The sequence below is a fragment of the Mus caroli genome, chromosome 4, assembly GCF_900094665.2.
Source record: "Mus caroli chromosome 4, CAROLI_EIJ_v1.1, whole genome shotgun sequence".
Lineage (NCBI taxonomy): Eukaryota > Metazoa > Chordata > Mammalia > Rodentia > Muridae > Mus > Mus caroli.
The window spans coordinates 16,967,807-16,992,330 of record NC_034573.1 but is presented as its reverse complement, the minus strand read 5'-3'; the positions used below and the strand labels follow the sequence as shown (position 1 = coordinate 16,992,330).

Sequence of the window (24,524 nt, the reverse complement as noted above, 5' to 3'; positions counted from 1 at the left end):
CATTAGATATGCACTCACTGATAAGTGGATATTAGCCCAGAAACATAGAACACCCAAGATACAATTTGCAAAACACAAGAAAATCAAGAAGAGGGAAGACCAATGGGTGGATACTTCATTCCTCCTTAGAATAGGGAACAAAATACCCATGAAAGGAGTTACAGAGACAAAGTCTGGAGCTAAGACGAAAGGATGGACTATCCAGAGACTACCCCAACCCGGTATCCATCCCATAATCAGCCACCAAATCCAGACAGTATTGCACAATGCCAGAAAGATTTTGCTGAAGGGAGCCTGTTATAGCTGTCTCATATGAGGCTATTCCAGTGCCTGGCAAATACAGAAGTGGATGCTCATAGTCATCTGTAAGATGGAACACAGGACCCCCAATGGAGGAGCTAGAGAAAGCACCCAAGGAGCTGAAGGGGTCTGCAACCCTATAGGTGGAACAACAATATGAACTAACCAGTAACCCCAGAGCTCATATCTCTAGCTGCATATGTAGCAGAAGATGGGGCCATCACCGGCCCTTGGTATTGCAAACTTTATATGCCCCAATACAGGGGAATGCTAGGGCCAAGAAGTGGGAGTGGATGGGTAGGGGAGCAGGGCGGGGGGAGGGTATAGGGAAATTTTGGAATAGTATTTGAAATATATATAAAGAAAATATCTAATAAAAAATAAATACAAACAAACCAATAAATAATTAAGTACCTTTCTTAAATAAATGGCTTGTACAACTTTGGGTAAATGGACCAGAGTTTAATTTTTATAGTATTATCAGTTTATTTAACATGATTTAATAATAAATCTCTGGCCAGATCTAAAGTCTCAGCTTACTATATCTGAAACTAAGTTTTCTTTCTCTTTTTAATTATTACAAAAAGTTTCTTTAAACCTTCATTTTTATTCTATGTGTATAGTTGTTTCTGTCTTGTGTATCATGTGCTTGCAGAGGCCAGAAGGCATTGGATCTCCTGTGGCTGGCATTACAGATGGTTGAGCTGCCACGTGGGTTTCTAACTTAGATTCTGGGAATCTCACTTAGGTTTCTTGGAGGAACAGCCAGTGCTCTTAACTAAGCCATCACTTCAACCTCCCTAAAGTACTTTGTGAGTACACAGAAGACAGACAGATAAGAAATTAAGTCTATTTCAGACTGAGAAATAGTTTTTGTATGATTTTAGTACCAAGAAACCCTAGACCCTTTTTTAGTCAAAGAACTGTCATATGGTCACTCCTAGCAACTAGTGTAAGAAGTTAAAAAGCAAATAACTATCTAAATACTCCCATTGACAGAATACTAGAACCAGAGGACATATATGCAATACAAGCCCAATATATATTCAGGAAGAGAGAAGAAAAACATGTCTAAACAAAACACTGTAGAACAGAAGAATTCCTAAGCCACTCATGCCAGGAACTGAGAAACAAATATTTAAAAGATTTAAAGCCGAAACTTTCAATGTTCATGTCAAAAAGGATGAAAACAAGCTGCTGAAGCCTGAGTAAAACGTACACATTAAGTATCTACGGAAGGATAGACTCATTTCTCTATGCTATTTGGCACTTTTGTTTTATGTAATGTTATGTATTGTTTATGTTAGGGAGTTGGCTGCACCATGATGAAAAAATATTGAGTTGCACATTACCATAAAAACTAATCAGAATTACACAAAATATCCTTATAGAACAGGCTTTTTTAAACTTACTGCTCCCCTCCACTATGTTCCTTTCACTTACTCTCAATAACATCCACAAAACCAGAAACCCCACTAGGCATAGGCACGCACATGTAATCTTTGTACTTGGGAATCTAAAGCACGGTGAGTCAACAACAGCCTGAGGAAGTGTTCGAGGCATCCTATGATGTAACTATAGCCCACCTCAGTGAGACATACACAGAACAACCAACCCAAGCCCAAGGCCTCTCAGAAACACGAGGATTTCTGTAGACTCGGGCTACTTTCACACAGACACAATTATCAGTTTCATGTCAGGTTCTACTTACAAATTTACTTCTTTGGGGTAAGCGAGGACCATCCCCTCCTTCCGCATCTTCAGTGGCCTTCTTTTCTTTTTTTGACAACTGTGAACGCTGCTGTTCCATTCTTTCTTTCTCTAACTTCTTCTGCTTTTCACGTTCCATCTTCTCAAGGCCTTCACGGATCCAGGCTGGAAGAGTCCTGCGTTTTACTGCATCTGTTTCACACACGGGGAAAACAAAATCCCATGTCAATTTAAGTAAAAAAATCATAAGAAGCAAAGAAAGCAAATAGTTTTTGAGTTTCTATAAATGCCATGAGTAAAACTAAAATCCTTTCATGTTGAGCTTGAAAAGGAATTCCTTTGAAGAGAGGAGAGAGCACGGTCTAATGCTTATGATTTGCCAGGGCACAGAAGTGCATTAAAGTGTCCTTTCATTTAATGTACACAAACTCCCCGAGTCACTACTATCACTCAACCTCTTTGTAGGTGAGGAAACTGATGCTCCAAGAGATAAACCCATGTGCTTGCTCAGGATTAAAAAGCCAGTAAACCATGATATAAACCAATTCAGGCCCGGATTCTTATCCTAAGCTGCTTCCTAAAATATGAAAAACAGTCAAACAAAGGCACAGTCCATTTTCATACTAAGAATTCATTCAGTCAAATGTAAAAAGCATTAAATTAGAATCTTCCTAAGATGTTAAAAGGCATATTTTCCTGGTCTATTAAATGATAGTTGATTTGAAACTTTCTGGATATAATGTAGAGTAAATATGTAACTTGTTATTACTAGCTTTAATATTATTTTAAAGTTAATGTTTTTTGGTTTTTTTGGTACAGTACACATGGAGAAGCAAATAATTAAAGAAAACCAATTTGGCAGCAATTTATCTCATAGCTGAGACTGGAAGGGGAGAGACCCAAGGCAAAGAACACTGAAGATGTATAGTCAGCAAAAATCTACATTTTATCAAAAATTATTGTTTAAAGCAAGTAATCTGAAAAAAACTATTCAATACTTTTTACATTTTAGATCAGTATTTCTGTTTTTAAGAATTATGACTATAAAATGATAGGGTCTTAAAATACCATTATTTCTACCAAACCAAAGAGGTGCTTTAACAACTTAGGAAACCAACATATGGTTTTTACAGTGATAAAGCCATCATGCTAATGTGGTTCATGGAACAGATTTAAATAGCTACCAATTTGTGGAGGCTCCTGCTTCACTGGAAGTGCAATAGGTGAACGCTGTCGGTCCCTGAATGATGGTGGCCGCTCTCTTCGATTCTGTGTAGGTGCTGGAGGTCCTGGAGGTCCTGGTTGCCAATAAGGAGGATGAAATCCACCTTGTGGTGGACCAAAAGCAGCCCCATGCTGAAAGAGTATTGCATTTTAATTTTCTTCAATTTAGTACATATACCTTCTGGGACACACACGTGTTATGAACTGGGACAGTAGAAATCCATGTGTGTAGCAAATCCAAGAATTCCATGGGTCTAACACCCAACAGTACTTCTGTAAGCCCAAGAACCCAAGCTTGCTTTTCTTAGGAAAGTTAAAGATTTTCTGTCTATACAAATATAAACAGGATTCTATAACCCGGCTGATAGATTATGTAAGAAAGCACATACACATAAAGTTATTACATATGTATATGAACCTTTTCATTCTAAATTCATTCATAAGTTGTAACAGCACCAAGATTAGGAAGTCTTTTCTTTCTCTAAGAAAGGCTCTCATTATGGAGCCCAGGCTAGCTTTGAACTTGTTATGTGCCCAAGGCTGATAACCCAAAGCCTCATGGCTGCTTGGGTGACAGGGCACATCACCACACATGGCCAATTTTTATTTAACTAAAAACTACAGAACAATTTCTTCTTGTTGTTGTTGTCAGTCTGACCTTCCCGTTTCTAATGAATTCGGGTTGTTGCTAAAGTAGGGCGGGATTTATTTATTTACAAGTCAAAGGTGACAGTGAATTAACTATTTTCTTTTGAAAATCTGCACTTTCAGAGGCCTTTAGGAGGAAGCTGCCAACAGGGTCTCTGCCTTGTTAGCACAGGTTTCACCAGGCCAAACAAAGGTAAGGAAAGTGCTCCCTGTCACTACATCCCTTCATAACAGAGAAAAACTGTCACATGTGAATCCCAAGAGTTAGCATAAAAGAATCTAATCGTGAGTTAATGAGAGTAATACCATCTCAAGGTGAACATATTATCAAATTCAGCTTGTGATTAATGTTTAAATCTGCAGTTTTAAAGATTTTAAATTATGCCAGCTTATTACATGAAGCAGCAACTGCCATCAGTGACATCTAGTATAGTTTAAGGGTAGACCCAAGCAAAGCAGGGTCTTAACCAAGATAAAGTCCATACAGTAACACTATTCTCCATAGAGTTCTATGTCCCTAGGAATGAAGGTCACAAGGGAAGCCAGGAACAATTCCATAATACGGTATATAAAAATGAGGGAAAAACACTAAAAATAATACCAGTAATAACTTTACATAGAAGGTACAACAGTTAAGACAATCTATAGTCATTGTGCTTTATTTGTCTTATTTATAACCTATTACTGACATATAATATATTCAGCTCTTGCGTATTTTCTATACTTTAACATTTATCATGTTAAAACTGGAAACAAGGCATCATGTAACTATTTGCACTGACACATTTTCCACTTTATCCAAATTTTTCCTAATGTTTGTCGGTACCAATTTCCTAATCAAGTAAAAACCTAATGATTTTAATAAATGTTGATAAACTTTCACTGTATGTGCTTATCTGTACAACTCTGAAAATGACACATCTTAGGAATTCTTGACAAGACATTGCCAAGGAATGGGTTATGTGCACGTCTATGGTAGTAAAGTAACAAAATATCCTTCACCTGATAGTCAAACTGGTTCACCGGCCCCACTGCAAAATTATCAGGTGGTCCACCAAAGTTGTGATTGTTCTGGTTAAATATATGCCTGTTGTCAGGGGCAAACTCCCCACTGTCCTGACTGTTGCTGTCTTCAGAAGGAGGAACAATGTCCATTGGGCCTGGTGCTGGTGGCATCCATGGCTGCTCTGGAGGGGGGTGTGGGGGCTGCTGATGCATTCCCCATTCTATTCAGGATTCAGGCATAAAGACATTCAACAGGGGATTATAACAAAGTCAATACAATTTTTAAGATCTCAAGAAAGCTACAAAAAGTAATGACACAGAACTTAAAAAGCAAGTTATAGCATTTTGGTCAAATTTGTTTTGAATTACCTTAAAATAAGCAATGAATTAAATACAATCCCATATGTAACTAACTCTGTTCTAATATTGTAAACAAAATGCCTAAAGTTATGATTTTGTTTGATATTTTGAGACAAGACTCTTGCCATGCAGACCAAGCTAAGCTGGAATTTCTACACAGCTAGGACTGGCCTCCACCATGAGCCCCGTCTGCCTCCACCTCCCCAGCACTGTACTTACAGGCATGTGAGCCCACACTCAGCTCCAAAAAGTGTTAACAAACTTAACAAGTCCCAAAACAACTCTTGGATGAGCTGCTATTACTGTTCAATAGTAACAACATAAAAAGAATACCTTAGATTTTATATTATTTCTTTTTCCATGAACACATTTATCCTCACAACAACCCTGTGAGGTAGGGAGAAATCTGGCATTATCTGTCAATTTCAGAAGGGGAAACTGAGCCACACAAAGGTTACTAAGTTCCTTTGTGTCACCGAGAAAGCCAATAAAGGGAAACTAAGGGCAGCAGGAGTAAAAGGAGGACCACTGATGCCGGGATGAGTACACTTTAACTTGAAATCTAACATCATTTCAAAAGTGGGAAAATTCGGCCTTCTAAAAGACAAAAATAAACCACTTCATATCAAAGATGAGAACATTTGTTACTCTTTTAAAAGTAATACTGAAAATATACCCTGTTTTCCATCTCACCAGTAATAACAGAAATAATAAAAATAGCAAACAGAAACTATGACTTCTTCAGCAACATATTCACATGTGCAATCTCTATAAATAGTGTAATGGGATTATTAAAAATATCAACACATTCGTGGAAAACTGAGTAAACATTAAAGAATCTAAATCATACTGTGAAGTTTAAAAAAAATAAATAATGGGCTGGAGGGATGGCTCAGTGGTTAAGAGCACCAACTGCTCTTCTAGAGGTCCTGAGTTCAATTCCCAGCAACCACAGGTGGCTCACAACCACCTGTAATGAGATCTGATGCCCTCTTCCAGTACATCCAAGAGAACAACAATGTACTCATCTACATAAAAAAAATAATTCGTTAAAAATAAATAAATACGTGGAATAGCCAAGAACTTAGGGAAGGTCACTACTATCTGAAAAAAGGGTGTGGGAGGAGGAAAAGTAGATGGATGAGAGGAGCAGAGCATTTGACAGGCTTGCTTGTCATACAGTGGCACAACTTTTCTTTAATTAGAGGCTAGACATGTTTTACTCTGCCAAGTGCTGCTTCTGAAAAGGCCAGAGGTTGCAACAGAGAGACAAAGAGTGCTCTCTTTTCCCTAGATGCCAAGTGAGGTTTCCAGAGTGTTCCCAGCCCCTGTCAGCCTAGGAATGAAGAACCAAGAAAAAAATCAAACTGAGTGCCACAACACTAGCAGACTGTGTACAAAATAATATAACCACAAAAAAAAAAAAAATGTCAAGATCAAATCAAATTGAGACTGCCTATTTCTTAAGGAGCATTAATTTCAAAAAGTCATAAAAGCAAACAAGTTAAACAATGTACTACTAATCCTAATTTTATCTTAAGACATTCTAAAATTTGGGAAACATAAATAACAAACCTGGTTGCCACATTCTGTTAAAATTTGAATCCCCTTGGAAATTCCCATGATTATTTGGACCAGACTCCATTGCAGACATATCCTGTCCATTTGGCATCATTCCTGGAGGTTGTTCTACGATGCTTTGCTGTCCCGAGGCTTCTCTTTGTGCAATCCAAGCCTGGGCCAAAGCAGCCCAGTCAATCTGGCCTAAAGTACATAGCAGAGTTTAGCATTCAGAATGTAGGAGCTAAAGGAACAGCACCTCTATGTAAAACAGTTATCTCAATTATTCTGCTATTTGTCTTCTTTTTACGTACGGTATACATGTCCATGAATATATGTGTTATGTCTATGTGTTTATGGGCCCACGTCCATTTGGAGGCATGATAGCTAACACTTCCTGTCTTTACTATTCTTTGAAGAAGGGTCTCTCAAGGAGGCATGATAGCTAACACTTCCTGTCTTTACTATTCTTTGAAGAAGGGTCTCTCAATCCCAGGTAAGGCTAGTAGTGATTGATCTCCTTCTGCCTTCGGAGGCTGGACCATTACACACCCAGCGTTGAGCATGGGTTCCAGTTCTCTTGCTTGCATGGCGTGATGGTTTGTATATTCTTAGACCAGGAAGTGGCACAATTTGGAAGTGTGGCCTTGTTGGAATAGGTATGACTTGGTTGGAGTAGGTGTGTCACTGTGGCTGTGGGCTTAATATTCTCACCCTAGGTGCCTGGAAGTCAGTCTTCCACTAGCAGCCTTTGGATGAAGATGTAGAACTCTCAGCTTTGCCTGTGCCATGTCTGCCTGGATACTGCCATGCGTCCACCTTGATGATACTGGACTGAATCTCTGAACCTGTAAGCCTGCCCCAATTAAATGTTGTTTTTGATAAGACTTGCCTTGGTTATAGTGTCTGTTCACATCAGTAAAACCCTACCTAGGACACATGGCAAGTATTTTAACTCCTGGACCATCTCCCTGGCTCCTTCTTTTCTTCTTTCTTCTTCTCTCCCTCTTCCCTTTCTTTCTCTTCTCTGTTCTTCCCCATTCCTCTTAAAGTATCCTTTATTAGTTAAATAGATATTAACTATTATACAAAGTTATGTCTACAAATATGCTTAGAAATGCTACAAATATGCAGTTCAATATATACATGAGTTTCAGAAAAGGACTCTCTAATAAGAACACTTTCAGCCTTAAAGGTTATAGCACACACCTTTAATCTCAGCACTCCAGATAGAGGCAGGAGAACCTTGTGAATTCAAGGCCAGCCTGGTCTACACAGAAAGTTCCAGGACAGCCAGAACTACACAGAGAGAGCCTGTCTCAAAACAAAGCAAATAACCCACTCTAACATGTTTTAATATTATCTGGTAGAAAAATCAATGACCTTAGTTTGCTGAGTTTTTGGAAAGAAACACAAGCACCTGTTAAAGGCAGTGTAAAAATAACTGAACTCCATTCTTCCCAGGCTGCCTTTGAGCCTGCACTGATAAACCACTGAGTTTCTATCCCTGGGCATTCTCACAGCTGGACTTGCATGCTCATTGCTGTAGACAAATATACCTCTTCACCAACTTCAAAATCTATTGTTCCTACTATCTTTTTCCTCTCCAAATCTATACTAAAATTCTAAGACCTCTCATTACTAATAGCAAACAAAGTAATTTTGTCAAGTTTTAATAAATATCCTCATACATTTTAATGAAACAGGAAACTAATGTAGCCTGATGATCATAAGTAGATGAAATATATCCTAAACTTTCCAACTATGATCTAGCAAGCCTAGCACTTTTACTAAGAAAATAATTGGACAAGTTACTAATGTTATGTTCTCAAGATTATGCTGTTTATGCCTGGAAAGGTATAAACAATCAAATACCCAGAAGTCTTACTATTGCTATCATTGTTAGTTTGTATTAGAATAAAACCATACATTAAAAATGCTATGTAGCTATTTAAAAAAGAAATAAGCTAGGTATGGTAGTGCACATATATACCTAAAACCTAGGAAATGGAGGTAGGAGGACTGTGAGGCTACCTTGGGCTATATAGAACATTTTATGCCAGCCTGGGCTACATTACAAAAGATTGCCTCAAAACAGAAACAAACAAACAAACAAACAAACAAACAAACAAACAACCTCCCTAAGGAAAGAGCAATGTACTCACAAGGATGAAGCAAAACAGACCTTAAGTGTTAAATGCGTCCCTGATACTTTTCCTTTTCCCTCTACATCATTGTGGAGTGGAGGGGAGTAGAGGGTAGTTAAGAAAGGGTCTCACTATGTAGCTCAGGCTATCCTAGAACTATATAGACCAGGCTGGTCTCAAACTCAAGAGATCCACCTGCCTCAGCCTCCCAAGTGCTGGGATTAAAGACCTGCAATACCAATTAGCTCAACACTCGAGACAGTCCTTAGTAAAAAGAAATCTGAAAATGGAATGGCATATGGGCCTGAGGCGATGGCTCAGTCAGAGCTTGGTATGTAAGAATGAGAAGCTCCCCAAGTCTGAACTCCCTACATATAGGACCTACATTTAGGCTAGGTGATGCAGTGTACACCTATAACCCCAGCACTGTGAAGCTCTGTAGATTCCTAAAGCTTGCTGGTCAGCCAGTCCCATCCAATCAGCGAGCTCCAGGTTTAATGAGGTAAAGAGTGACTGAGGAAGACATCTGATATGACTGCCTCTACACACAAATATTCACATTTACCCACTCCATATGTTGACCATGCAGAAACATGTACATAGATGCACAAAAATGACATAGCACAACCTGTAATAAATACAATCCAGAATAGAAATATATAATGCTTAAGCACATTTCATGCTTTTTCTTTAGAAAACTTTAGACGGTATCAGTTTTAAGATGTAAAATTCAATAAGCCAACCTGAATGTTATCATCTAGATCCTACCCATCTCTAAACGTCCACCCTGTGTCCACTTTCAAAGGCAGGCTTTTCCTTACTTGGATCTTGCTGGTGCTGAAATGACTGCATCCACTGTTGCTGGTTCAAGGGCCATTGCTGCCACGGCTGTCCTCCTTGATCCCACATCCTTTAAGCTCCTATTTATGACAAATTAAACGCAGTTAATGCTAAGACTTTTTACATTTTCAAAACTTATATATCAGAGATTGCATGATGATATACTTTACACGAGGAAAGCTCTGTAATTCTATTCAATGTTGTCAGAGACAACTAGATTTAGATTGAATAGCAAGAATAGAAAGGTTTAAGTTAATGGTCGTGTCAGAGTGAAAAATACAGTTCTAATTAGCTATGCTAGAATAAGGTATACCTAGAATTATGTGTCTGTACGTGTGCCACCACAGCCTGGCTAGATCCAATCATTTTAAGAACAACCCTCATAGGAAAAACATTTGGTACTTTTCAAGCCATGGGGTTGACTTTATTTCAGTCTTTTTTTTTTTTTAATTTATTTATTTATTATTATATGTAAGTACACTGTAGCTGTCCTCAGACACTCCAGAAGAGGGCGTCAGATCTCATTACGGGTGGTTGTGCCACCATGTGGTTGCTGGGATTTGAACTCTGGACCTTCGGAAGAGCAGTCGGGTGCTCTTACCCACTGAGCCATCTCACCAGCCCCCGATCCAATCATTTTAATGATTACAAAAAGTGATTCATTGAGCCTCCAACCAAACTCTGTTAAAAGAGTAACAAATAGCTATAGCTGAAGAAAACTCGTTCTTCTAATTACAGTTAATAATAATTAATAAACACATAATACCTCCTAAGAAAACTTCAGAAAGAAAGTTGATGAGAAATTAGAAATTCAAACACTGCCAATGTCATGTACATGGATATAATTTACAAAATAAAGTATTATATTCACCGAGGTATAGAACAGTCTCACCACAGATGTTTAAAGGAACAACTGCACTTCCAATACAAAAAGTTATAGGCGCTAAGGAATGCCATTAGAAACAGTAATGAATCAAAGCTGAAAAGTGAGACTTTGAAAGCCTGTTGCTTAGCATTTAAAAATCTAAATACTAAAAATACTAAATCTAAGTTATGGATAATGGGACGGTAGATCCTTATGACTCACTTTCCTGAAAACAAGTCTAAAAAAAAACTCCTCAAAAAAACCTTCAACCAAAAAATGTGTCCTACCTACAAGATGTGAGGGACGAAGAATGAGGAAATGGCCAACCAATGACTGCCTCACACTGAGACCTATCCCACAGGCAAAGACCAATTTCTGACACTATTAATGATACTCCGTTGTTTGCAGACAGGAACCTAGTATTAACTGTCCACTGGGAGGCTCCAGCCCACAGCCAATGGAAAGAGATGCACATCCAAACAGTAAATGGGGCTTCAGGAATCTTATGGAAGAGTTGCAAGGATTGAGGGACCAGAATTGGATAGGGACTGCACAGGAAGACCAGTAAGTCAACTAACCTGGGCTCTTAGGTGCTCCCAGAGCCTGACCCACCAAAGAGCGAGCATGGGCTGCACCTAGGCTACCCACACGTATGTAACAGATGAGTAGCTTGGTCTTCATACAGGTCTCCCAACAACTGGAGCAGGGGTTGTCCCCAAGCCTGTTGTCTGCCTGCTTATAATCCATGCCCCTAAATGGAATGTCCTGTCTGGCGTCAGTTGGAGAGGATGCACCTAGACTTGCAGCAAAACTATTTTTTAAAAAAGCAAATTTTCTAATTGTAAACATGTACTTTTAATGAAATTTAACTAAAGTTAGATGTAAGTTGAACAAATTAAATGGACTTCTCTAAAGCAATTAGAATGAGTAAAGCACCGCTTTTACACTGGCATGTACTGACGTACAAACTCAACAGGGAAAAAACAATTACAGCACACATCCCCAAAACCACCCCACTTAAGTTCACAGTCCAGCACGCATCTAAGACCCTAAATGACAAAACTCCTGAAGTTCAGGGAAGCAGAAAATAGTTATCAGGGATTTCCACTTTATACTTTCCGTATTCTTTGGATTCTTTCATAGTGTGTGTACGTTTAGAAATACCTTAGCTTTAAAAATGGATTCAAGGGAAGCAACAAGTGCAATCCAGAGTACTTGTTATAAAAGTAAAAATCACACATGAGCCACCTGAACACAAGACAAACCACCTAATCTTTGTTCATGTTCAAGCACGAGTTAGAATAAATTTCAAATCTAATCCAAATGAAATAACTCACTGGTCATGAAAACTAAACTTTGATTCTTGTTAAGTCTATAAAAAGGAAACAGATAAGCAAAAGGAACATAATTAACTAATCAAGTATGTAAAATATAGTTTTATATGTTTTGGGCCAGCACAAATACTTAGAAAGGGTTTTACCAATTACTTAACAAAAGAGCAAACTAATTTGATGATAAAAATTTAGAAGCCCTATTCTCTTTTCTTCACGTTCACCATAAAATCTTTATACAAAAGAACTTGCCATATTCAAAACTTCTAAAACAGACTACTCTGACTCCTGACATCTAAGAATCACAGCACAGATTACAGTGCTCGGGATGGGAACCAGCACTAAGGCAAATCTCGAGTTCAAGGTCCGCTGGGCCATATGTCCATAGCAACCTGTATCCTCCTTCTGAGATGCTATCGCACACCCAAACAAAAAAAAGCATGCATATTAATTACGCCCTTCAGGATCCGTCGATGATTGATGTAATATCCATAGGGAACCAAAACTTTAGGATGCTCAGATCCCTCACATAAAATAGCATTTTTGTTACATAAAACAAAAATCTGAGTATGCTTACTAGATCCATTTTACCAAGTACTTCTGATCTGCAATTGGCTCTACCTATAAATATATAACCCACTGACAGACAGGTTTGTATTTTTGTTTGTTTTTGTTTTTAAAGATAGGCTGATTTCTCTGTATAGTCCTGGCTGTCTTGGAACTCACTCTGCAGACCAGGCTGGTCTCAAACTTGGAGATATGAGTGCCTCTGCCTCCTGAGTGATGGGATTAAAGGCGTGCACCACCACAGCCCTGCCAGAACCTATTTTTGAAAAAAAAAATAAAAGTAAAAGAAAGAAATTAAAGTACCTGCTCCTACTTATAAAGTATTTTGAAGCTTGTTGTTGAGTTTAGTTCTGTATTTGGACTCTTAGTTTGGAAAACATGACTATGTTCAATATGAACAGTTCCACAGACACAATTTTTAATTCAACTTTTTTTGTTTCTTGAGATAAGCAAAGGCACTACTGCTGAACAATATCAACAGACCCATTAAGTTTTAATAATGGATTTAAACCATGAAAACTTATGGTCGTACATTGGGTGAGTAATAATTTGGAAAACGTTAACTGTTGAAGGTATACACTGTCTGAAAATCTCCATAAATTAAAAGTTAATATGCAATAGTTCTTGTAGAATAAATGTTTGAATGCTCAAAGATTTTCTTATGAACAGAGGAAACCTTACTGAGTGCTCGCTCTATCATAGTATTGTGTTTATATTAAATGGTTAGGTATTTTACTCATTCATCACTCATCTATGTTACCCACTAAATATGCAACTTTAGCCACAAAAAGTACATCTTTTTTTTTTAATTATAGTCCTTTAGTTTTTATTTTATTTTATTTTTTTAAAGATTTATTTATTTATCATATGTAAGTACACTGTAGCTGTCTTTAGACGCACCAGAAGAGGACATCAGATCTCTCATTACGGATGGTTGTGAGCCACCATGTGGTTGCTGGGAATTGAACTCAGGACCTCTGGAAGAGCAGTCAGTGCTCTTAACCGCTGAGCCATCTCTCCAGCCCAAGTACATCTTAATATTACTATTTATTTAACGCCATGGTTTGATTTCTAGGACCTAGGGATACATGTAAGTAGTAGAGAACTTGCCTAACATATGCAAAGCCTATGTATGATCCCCAGCACCCTCATGTCTCCCCAACACAAGGAGAAAAAATCCTGAGAGCCATGAAATAGCTCAGTAGGTAAAGGCACTTGTCATTCATCCTGGTAACCTGAATGCATTTTGTCCCTGTAACACACATGGTCAAAGATGAGGACCAATTCGTGAAAGTAGTCCTCTGACCTCCACAAACATGTCAAGGCACATGTGTTCTCACACAGACACATACACACACAAAATAGATAAATGTGGCTTTTAAAAAAGATTGAATCAACTTAGTCTCCTTTTAAGACTTATTTTCAGAGATCATCAACTTTTCAGGTTTGGAGAAGTCTAATTTTGATGATTCATGCAACAGACTGTTGACAAAATGTTCTTTCACAGGGTAAAGTTAAGTGTGATTTTCTTGAAAAACAACTTGAATTTGGGAAGACTAGAAAAGCCAATAACCAAAGATTGCACTTGATTATCAACAGCATCATACTGCTGGAAAAAACTAAAACCAGAGTTATGGACTAACTGGTAATCTTCCCAAAGACAGGCTGAAGTCCTAAATCCATGTTACCTGTACTTATTTGGAAACCAGGGTCTGTGTGGATACAGTACTAAATTTAGGATGAGGTCATATTTGATTAGAGTAAGACCTCGTTCATCCTTAGATGAGGACAGACATAAGTATCCAAGACTGTCCTGTGCCTACAATGCCAGAGATTGGACAACTCTACAAGCTAAAGAACAGAAAGATAGGTGCCATCAAAACCCAGAAGGAAGGAAGGTACCTGTCAAACTTTGCTTTCATACTTTTTGCCGTTAGAACCATAAAAGAGGACATTTCAGTTGTTTTACACCACCTAGTTTGTAGTAATCTGTTACAGTGAACCCAGATACTAACACTAGAATTATTGTTATTCAGTCTTTTCTATAAATTATTCTGTATTAGAACTGCAAATGACAACAAACAGACCTGGAGCCAAAGGATGGCTCACTGCTTAAAGAGGTGCCTGCTGTTCTTACAGAGCACCCAAGCTCAATGCCAGCATCATATCAAACAACTTAGACTTTCTGAAATCCCAGATCCAGGGGACCAAATATCCTCACACTCATGTGCACATTTACACACTCAACACAGGCATGAGCAAGCATGCGTGCATATACAAGTATACACACACATACACACACACACATACACACACAAAAAAAATAAATCTTAAATGGAAAAAAGGAAAACCCTTCAATTGACTTCAAAATGACTTCTTCAAATAATGACCACAAATATTTACAAAACTCATTTACAGATTGTGACAAAAAGATGAGAACTGAAATATGTTTTAAGTCTCTTTGTACCTGGCAGTTCTGGAATCTTAACGCTAAAGAGATTCAGAAGTAAAAGCAGTTAAGATCTTGAGTTGGTGGCTAGCCTGGGCTCCTTCCCCCAAACTGAAATAAAGTCCTATAGTAGCCCATGTCCGTAATCTCAATTGTAAGAAGCTAAGCAGGAAAGCCGAGCCGTCCAGGCCAGTCTTTGCAACAGAGTAACAAAGAAACTAAACACCGACCAATCAAATAGAAGCTGGTGGGAAACAGCAGACACCTGAAAGATTTAGTAATGGTCAAAAGTGGAAGAATCCTGACAAAAGATAGGACTGACACATAGACATAAAGTAGTACTTTTTTCATTGAAAAGAGACGGTGGCCAGTTGGCTCAGTAGCTAGCGCACTGGCTGCTCTTGCAGAGGACCTGCCTCCAGTTCCCAGCACCTCATGACAACTCACAACCACCTGTAACTTCAGTTCCAGGGGATCGCCACAGAAACATGCTATCTTTTCTAAAAAATGATTTTTTTTCTTTAAGGAAATAGGAGCATGCCCTCAATTAATAATGCAGCAACATTGTTCCATTAATAGTAAAAAAAAAAAGTGTCATACAAGTATATGTTACTGAGAAAATAAAACACGTGGTTATACACTAACTAGCTGTTTAATTTTTCTATAAGTAAATTAAATTAAATTCTAGGGCTTGATGTGGTAGTGAATACATTTAATCCCAGCATTCATGAGCGGAAGCAGGAGTTACAGGCCAGCCAGGGCTATATAATGAGGCTCAAAAAAGTCCTTAAATATAAAGCTTACTTATGTTTTAAATAGTGTGTCTTAAGAATATCCGAGAACTCATTACGTTTCTCCTGATGCTTTAGAAAAAACCACCCCACAAATAAAGTCTTTACTGTTCTGGTTTGGTTTTAGCTAGATGTACTAAAAAAAAAAAAAAAAAAAAAAATCCAAGATTGTTTTTGTTTTATCTAGGGTTAGGAAGAGAAAAGGTAAATGAAGTATTAAAGACTGCTAATTTAATCAAGCACAGTCAAAATTTGCTCAGTGCCCAGTTTTGTTAAGATGACACTATTATCCACAAAACTACGAAACAACTGAAATATAGGATACTACTTGTTTCCTCTGTGATGCTTAACACATAATACCCATCACTGGGTAAAAACACCAAAACTAAGCAACTAAATCATACTTGTCTAGGACGCAGCAGAAAGCGGTTGCGCCTGCGTAGTGCGAGTCGCAGAGTCGAAGTTCCAGATCCCGGCCCCCGCCGCCTCCGCCCCTCCACACTCCCTGCCCCTCAAGGGTTCCCACTGCGCACGCGCACTGCTTAACGGCCGCTCAGGAGCCCAACAATTAGTCCCTTGCCTTCTCAAAGGAAACTCTTAGTTCGAAGAATGGGTCGTGAGCCCTCTCCTTAGCCAAAGGCGGTTCCCTGCGGGCGACAGCGGCTCTCTCGCTCACTCTCTCGGGCGGACGCCGGCGCTTCTCCGGAATGAGGTTCTGGCGGTGGCGCCAAGCAGCGTACGCAGCCTGAGTCACGCTCCGTTCGCCACACAGACCCAGAGGACTTTAGTCCTCCGGCAGGTCCCCCGGGGTAAACTGCTCGTCGCTTACCCGCTCCGGTTCCGGAATACTGCTGTCGCCACCGTTCCTGTAATTCTCTCCAACCTTTCGATGCTTCTACTTCTTCGTGAACAAGACAAGATGGCGCCCGGTGGGTCTCACCCGGAAGTGAATGATAATAACATCCGCTTTTCGGCTGAAGTCACATTGATTCTCAGCCAGGCTTACGAACATGTGATCTTACCGACGGGACGAGTCCGCGCCATTTTTGTTGAGGGCAAACCCAACCCACCTCGAGTTGGACCCTCTTGTGTGGGAAGCCCGTGTCATACCCGACACATTTTCATTTGTACAGCCAGCACAAAGCTGAACCTAACGTTCCGGTACAATGGACGGTATTTAGTAAACTTTAGGCAGGAGACCCTCGAAGAGCAAATGCGTTCTAAGAATCAGTTCCGCTTTGGGAAGGATGCTGAATCGCTTTACCTCTTTCAGACTACGGAGGGGCCCGCAAGTCAAACCCTGCCAACTTGGAACTCACTGTGCCAGGCCCGAGTCGCAGAGCCTGAGTTCTAGAAGCAGGGTGTTTGCTAGGTCTCCTTGTTCACCTCCTAGCATCGCGCCCCCTTGTGGGAACATTTACTCAGTTCAACTTCGCTCAGCTACTCTTTAAGGAAAAGTAACTGGGAAGCAGTTTCCACTGGTCCTTCCCTACCTCAACTCCAAGATGGCCTCCCGAAAGGAGGTAAAAGGTGTTTAGCGTGAACAATGTTCATATACCTAAAATGTCAGCTTTTCAGACTAGGAGTTTAATTACAAAAGGAATAAAAAATGCTAAGAAGCACAGCATTCTTAACCTAAATATTGGAAAATGACTTTCTAGAAATGTCAGTGTAACTAAAAAGAGTTATGAAGGAGAATTCCAGGAAAAAGTCTGTCTGAAAAGATTGATTGGAGCTTCAGTGATGTGGAAAGGTTGGAATTTTACAAGTTCAGAGGCTAATTATCCAATCTGGGCCTAGCTTTACCCACAAATAGCCAGTCTTTGCCAACCTCCCCATATTAGAGCTAAATCCTGTGACTAATAGATTAAAAACCTTTTAGAACTTTTTAAAGAATGATTTATTTTTCTTTTATGTGTATTGGTGTTTTGCCTGCGTGCATGTATGCGTGAGGGTGTCAAATCACGTGTTGCTGGACTACAGATAGTTGTAAGCTGCCACGTGGGTACTAGGAGTTGAACTCTGGTACCAGTGCTATTAACCACTGAGCCATTTCTCCAACCCCCACCTTTGGAAATTTTTTAGCTGACTCCCAGTTTCCACCAATCCAAGAGATAAGAATGTTATCAGATAGCATCTGCAGCTGTGTAAAAAATGTCCCCATCAGCCGGGCAGTGGTGGTGCACACCTTTAAACCCAGCACTCGGGAGGCAGAGGCAGGCGGATTTCTGAGTTCGAGGCCAGCCTGGTCTACGGAGTGAGTTCCAGGACAGCCAGGGCTACACAGAGAAACCCTGTCTCGAAAAAAAAAATGTCCCCATCTTGCTGCAACTTCTGTGATGTACACACCAATGTATCTTAAGCTTGCCTTGATTTATGACTGTCTGTTCTTTTTTTTAATATTTATTTATTTATTTATTATATGTAAGTACACTGTAGCTGTCTTCAGACACACCAGTCAGATCTTCTTAAGGATGGTTGTGAGCCACCAGGTGGTTGCTAGGACTTGAACTCAGGACCTTCAGAAGAGCAGTCAGGTGCTCTTACCCGCTGAGCCATCTCTCCAACCCTGACTGTCTGTTCTTTAAAACTATAAAATGTCATGAAACCACTTCCGTGTTATAAAAGGAATTTGTCATAACTGTGTTCCTTGTGCCATGGACATTTAAATGTGGCTCCACAATAAACTCTTATTCCCTTTAATGTGAAAACTCTGTTTTTAGCACCCACACCCACCATGCACTAAAAATCTAAGTCTTTGAGTTGGGAACTGCACAAGAAATATCAAATTACTCTAGAAACAAGACTGTAGTAAACTGAATAAAGAAAATATAGGTAGATGTGAAAATAGGAATGCCCTTTATAAGAAATTCTGTAATTCTCAAATGAAGTATTTGAAAACCAAGTAGTCTGTGTGATTAGAATAAAACCCTACTAAGCAAACACCTGCTAGCCTCAAGTTTGCCTTCAACATGTAATTTGGGAGTGGGGTGGAGAAAACTGCCAATTATCTGGCAATACTATGATGTGAGTTCATGAGATTAGTACAACTAACTCAGAAGGAGATCTGTACTTGACTATTTCCATTTAGCATCTATAAGAACTCATGGAGATCTACTAGCAGCCACCATCCCCGTTGCTGGGATTAAAATCAAATGTCACCATGCTTCACCTCACTGAGAAACATTCTAACCAGGAAAATGGACGTTCTTTGGTGAAATCTGCTTGGATTAGCTAGGCTATGGAAAATTCCTGCTCCCTATAACCATCTTGTAATATATCCCAAGTAAAACTGAAACGAATACTTAGGTGACAACTTTTGCCCTCCAAGGGCCTAACATATTAGTGCACAGAAAATTTTACATTGTCAAGTGATTAAATATTTTGACTAGGGACACTAGTGTAAACTAGCCATTTTGGATATCCAAATGGGAGGGTCTATTAAATGCCTTGTAGGGATTGCAGGCACACATCACCAATTCCATGTGTGGATGTCAAGTTCTATTTTATCAGAATATATGCTGTTATGTTAAAGCTCTGAACAGCTATCATATATGAGATCTGTAATTTGGCTATTGTGTACTGTAATTATCAAGTGCCAGCATCTTGTCTGTATTACCTGGCAATCTACTATTAATGATTACCAGAGAACTTTAACTTCAGGTTTGTTTGTTCCTATTTATAGGGCTGGGAAGATATCATCATTTGTAATGCAAGAAGACTTACTTGTGTTTGATTCCCAGAACCCACACCTAAGAAACAAAACAAAACAAAAAGCAGGAGCTGTGGTGTGCATTGTGGTCCCAGCACCAGGAGTGACAAAGGTAGACAGATCCCTAACATCTATTGAGTTCAACGTCAATTAAGAGACCCTATCTCAAAAACAAAGGTAGAGGGGCACCTGAAGAATGCTCACGAATGTCCCCTCCCCCCACATGTGCATAAGCTTATGAGACCTGGTCACCAGGCCGCATGCCAGTTCAGATAGTACATATGAAGGCTTCCCAATGACCACAAAGTAAGCTGCTGAGTCATTTGTGAATATATCAGAAAGCTAGACTATCTTGAACAAAAAGCAGTCACTTAAAAAAAAATGTATGCACTAGGGGCTGGAGAGATGGCTTATCGGTTGACTGCCCTTCTGAAGATCCTGTGTTCAAATCCCAGCAACCACATGATGGCTCAGAACCATCAGTAATGAGATACTGATGCCCTCTTCTGGTGCATCTGAAGACAGCTACAGTTAATAATAAATACATCTAAAAAAGAAAATCACAAATCTAAAAAATATGCAATAGATTAGAAGGTAGTTGACAGAAATTGCTACTAACATTAATGTGTAGAAATTTAGATTATGGTATAGTAAAACATCAGATTTAACTGACATTCACTATAACCTTCGAGGCAATAATATAATGAATTTCTATTTAATGGAAAAGTTTGAAAAGCAAGATACTAGATACTAGATGCTACTGAATGCATTTGACAAGGTAAAGAAGAAAGTGATGTGTACAGCAACCATAACCAAGGCAGATTTTATAAAAGAAATCATTTAATTGCTTAAAGTTTCAGAGGTTCTGTCCATTATCATCATGATGGTGGCATGCAGGCAGACACTGGACCAGTGGCTGGGAACTACATCATGATCCATAAGCAGGGAGAGTGACTCTGGGTGTGGCATGGGCCTTTGATACCATGAAGCACATCCCCAGTGACACACGTCCTCCAATAAAACCACACCTCCCAATTCTTTTAATCCTTTCAAATAGTCCTGGTGCCTAATCATTCAAATGTATGAGCCTGTGGGATATTATTATTCAAACCACCACATGAATATAGTCTGACTTGGTGCAGAGGCTGAGGCCCAAAGGTCACTTGAGCCTGGGAGTTAAAGACCAGACTGGGTCATATGTGACAATCTTCTGTGTGTCTGGGCAGGGAGAAGGTAGAAATCAGAAAGGATTAAATGGTTTCTGAAAACCAAAACGAGAGAATAAAAACAATCTTTTTTTTTTTTTTTAATCTTCTATTCTTTGCAGGATTGTTTTTTGAGACAGGCTATCTCTATGTAGCCTTGGCTCTCCTGGAACTTGTATGGAGACCAGACTAGCCTGTGACTCAGAGATCCCCCTCCTTTGCCTCCTGAGTGAGTGCTGAGATTTAAGGCATGCACTCTGAGGCTGGATTTTTGAACTGCACAAAATAAACTTTAAGGCTTTTAAAAAGTTTTTTCTTTTTTTTACTAATATGAGTGTTTGCATGTATTCATATGGATCATGTGCATGCCTGATGCAGGCAGAGGCCGGAAGAGTCTGTCAGATCCCCAGAAATTGTAGTTCCACTCCACTGTGTGTAACATGACAAGGGAATGATCTTTTTAAAAAGCTGCGCAATTTCTTAGTATGTCATATTTTGCAAAAGCCACTTGTCTTAGTCAGGATTTCTATTACTGGACAAAACATCATGACCAAGAAGCAAATTGGGGAGGAAAGAGCTTATTCAGCTTACAATTCCATACTGCTGTTCATCATCAAAAGAAGTCAGGACTGGAACTCAAGCAGGTCAGAAAGCAGGAGCTGATGCAGAGGCCATGGAGGGATGTTCTTTACTGGCTTGCCTCCCCTGGCTTGCTCAGCCTGCTCTCTTATAAAACCAAGACTACCAGCCCAGAGATGGTGCCATCCACAAGGGACCTTTCCCCTTTGACCACTAATTGAGAAAATGCCTTACAGCTGGATCTCAATGGAGGCACTTCCCCAACTGAAGCTCCTTTCTCCGTGATAACTCCAGCCTGTGTCAAGTTGACACACAAAACCAGCCAGTACACCACTCAAATGTAGCCAAAGGTGTTAACTCCAAACAAACCCTCCCTGGGCTCTGTATCAGAAAAGTCTAATGAATCTACCTCTCATCTATAGTAAAAGATCCTGTTACCATTCTCCCTCTTCCTGCATGAGAATGTTCACTGGCTAGTGGTCTATCACTGTTCATGAAGTATGTAGAAAATATAACATAACCATTTTAGCTCATGGGTCTTCAAAGCAGCAGAGACAACACCTAAACATGACGAAACACACTTCTAGAAACCTGGTTGTCTTAGTTAGGGTTTTACTGCTCTTAACAGACACCTTGACCAAGACAAGTCTAATAAAGAACAACATTTAATTGGGGCTGGCTTACAGGTTCAGAGGTTCATTCCATTTTCATCAAGGTAGGATCGTGGCAGCATCTAGGCAGGCATAGTGCAGGGTGAGCTGAGAATTCTACATCTTTATCTGAAGGCTGTTAGTAGAATACTGACTTCCAGGAAGCTAGTGTGGGGTCTTAAGCTCAGGCCCACAGTGACACACCTAGTCCAACAAGGCCACACCTCCTAATAGTGCCACTGCCTGGGCCAAGCATATACAAACCATCACATTGATCTTGAGGATAAAACCACCTGAACTATGACCCTTGAAAAGGGAGTCATTGTGGTTTCAAGTGTGAAAGAAAAGCTAAGTGCCTGGTGACCAGAAGGGTGTATAGAGACAGAGACTTCTAGTAAACTCACACACTATTGCTAGAGTGAGAATTTTCCACACGCTCTTCTCTGCTATGGTGAGATGGTTTCCTTTGGAGACTGCTGAGTAGGAAATAACCTTGGTTCCTTTTAAGGCAATTGAGATGTGGAGGTATTTATGCAGTTAAACCAGTTGTGAAGAAACAGGATCACTGGGCCTGAAGCAATGGCTCTGATGTAGGGTATTCATCAGAGAAGGATATTTGGACATGGGTTTAAGTCAATGGAAAATCTTTATTAACCCACCAGAGACTATAATGGGTGTTTGGTATTCCTGTGTAGACCTGAGTCTTTTTCAGGAGGAGCTTTTAAGCACAAAAACCATGTTCTGGGTTGACAAATATCTGACAAAAAGCCAGAAGCAGACCTACAGAAGCCAAAAGGCAAGGTTAGCACCTTTAGAGACCTTCCGAGAAGTATGGATTTTGATAGATTATCCCTTTGTTTTGGCAGATGAGATTGTTTACATGCTAAATTTTACAACTTGTGTGGTACTCCACCATGAAGTCAGTTGTGCTATGGTCTCAGGGTTACAGTTCAGTGGTTAAGAGCACTGGCTGGTCTTCCAGAGGGCCCAGGTTCAATTCCCAGCACCCACAGGGCAGCTCACAACTGGCTGTAACTCCAATTCCAGGAGATCCAACACCCTTACACAGACATATATGCAAACAAAATGCCAATGTACATAAAATTAAAATAAATTATTAGAAAATACATGTTTATTTGCAAACATTTTGGGTTTTTCTATTTGGGTGTAATCCTTGAAATGTATGAAAAAGCTTTCAGGAAACCCACAAATTTCTAAAACTATAAATACTTGGCATATAATGTTTTTCTGGGGACATAGAAATATCAAGATTTCTCTTCTCAGCTTCTGTTGCAGGAGAGGGCCCTAAAATTAGAAGACTCATTCTTCTCTCTTTAGCTTTCTCTCTGGCACTATCAGATCTACTGTGATGGCTGTTCCTGGTTGTCAACTTGACTGTATCTGGAATGAACTACAATCCAGAAGTGATGAGCACATCTGTCACTAAGATCTTGAGACTAGAAGACAAGGGCTTCTGACTTGGATCTTGACTTGGGATGACACATGTTTTTGGTCCAGATTTTAAGATGTAGTGACCATGAAAAGTTCAGGACCAGGCAAAGTAGTATACAGCTTTAATCCCAGGAGATTGAGGCAAGCAGAGACAGAGAAAGACCCAAATCCAGGTGTGGGGGTACATCTAGGCCTTTAGTCTGGGCCACACCCTCTGCTGGAGGCCTACATAAGGGCAATGGAGGAAGGAAGACTCACTCTTCTTTTCCTATTTGCACTTACTTGCCAGCACATCTATTGGAACCTAGTTCTTCAAGATTCTAGTTTATACAGAATTCCAGCTGAAATAACTAGCCTTGTGGGACTGAGCAAATATTAGATTCTTGAACTTCCCATTCACGGCTGCCCATTGTTAGGATAACTGAACTGCAGACTGTAAGTCCTTATAATAAATCCCCTTAATATATAGACATTCGGTAAGTTCTGTGGCTCTAGAGAACCCTGACTAATCTGTTATTACGGGGACATCCTTCTTGGCTAGGTGTTACTCCCAACAGCATGTGAGCATATAGTTTGAGGGTTTTCTCCCTTATGTGCTGGCTGTTTTTATGTCAACTTGACACAAGCTAGATTCAGAGGAGAGAAAGGAATTGAGACAGGGCTGTAGGCAAGTCTATTGGGCAGTGTTAAATAAGTGATTGATGTGGAAGTGTCCAGAGCATTGTGCTACCCCTGGCCTGGACTTACTTAGGTCCATTAAGAAAGCCAACTGACCTTTTCAGCCGCAACAGCCATCTTCCAGTAACTCGCCAAAATGACGAACACAAAGGGAAAGAGGAGAGGAACCCGGTATAGGTTCTCTAGGCCTTTTAGGAAACATGGCGTTGTTCCTTTGGCCACATACATGCAAATCTACAAGAATATTGTAGGCATGAAGGGAATGGGCACTGTTCAAAAAGGAATGCCCCATAAGTGCTACCACGGCAAAACCGGAAGAGTCTACAATGTCACCCAGCATGCCGTGGGCATCATTGTCAACAAGCAGGTTAAGGGCAAAATTCTGGCCAAGAGGATCAATGTGCGGATTGAGCACATCAAGCACTCAAAGAGCAGGGACAGCTTCCTGAAG

The 24,524-nt window shown here is 39.8% G+C and overlaps 2 protein-coding genes across 6 annotated transcripts in view; one reads left to right on the top strand and one right to left on the bottom strand.

Moving 5' to 3' along the window:
• Pnisr (PNN interacting serine and arginine rich protein) overlaps positions 1-17,047 on the bottom strand; it is a 28,750-nt gene extending 11,703 nt beyond the window's left edge. Inside the window, exons 1-6 of one of the 5 annotated variants that reach the window (XM_021159803.2) lie at positions 16,627-17,047; positions 9,776-9,874; positions 6,823-7,011; positions 4,885-5,108; positions 3,195-3,366; positions 2,012-2,202 (exon numbers count right to left, since the gene is read on the bottom strand). In XM_021159803.2, coding sequence (XP_021015462.1) covers positions 2,012-2,202; positions 3,195-3,366; positions 4,885-5,108; positions 6,823-7,011; positions 9,776-9,863 — 864 coding nt within the window. In that variant the 5' untranslated portion in view covers positions 9,864-9,874; positions 16,627-17,047. Of the gene's footprint in view, positions 1-2,011; positions 2,203-3,194; positions 3,367-4,884; positions 5,109-6,424; positions 6,584-6,822; positions 7,012-9,775; positions 9,875-16,626 lie in introns of those variants that run through there. The other 4 variants (XM_021159804.2, XM_029475881.1, XM_029475882.1 and 1 more) reach the window with 4 other exon arrangements.
• Positions 16,317-17,679, top strand: LOC110292492. Its single transcript, XM_021159805.2, has one exon. It carries the CDS (start codon positions 16,687-16,689, stop codon positions 17,149-17,151), a length of 465 nt encoding a protein of 154 aa, XP_021015464.1. The 5' UTR covers positions 16,317-16,686; the 3' UTR covers positions 17,152-17,679.
• The last annotated feature ends 6,845 nt before the right edge of the window (positions 17,680-24,524 follow it).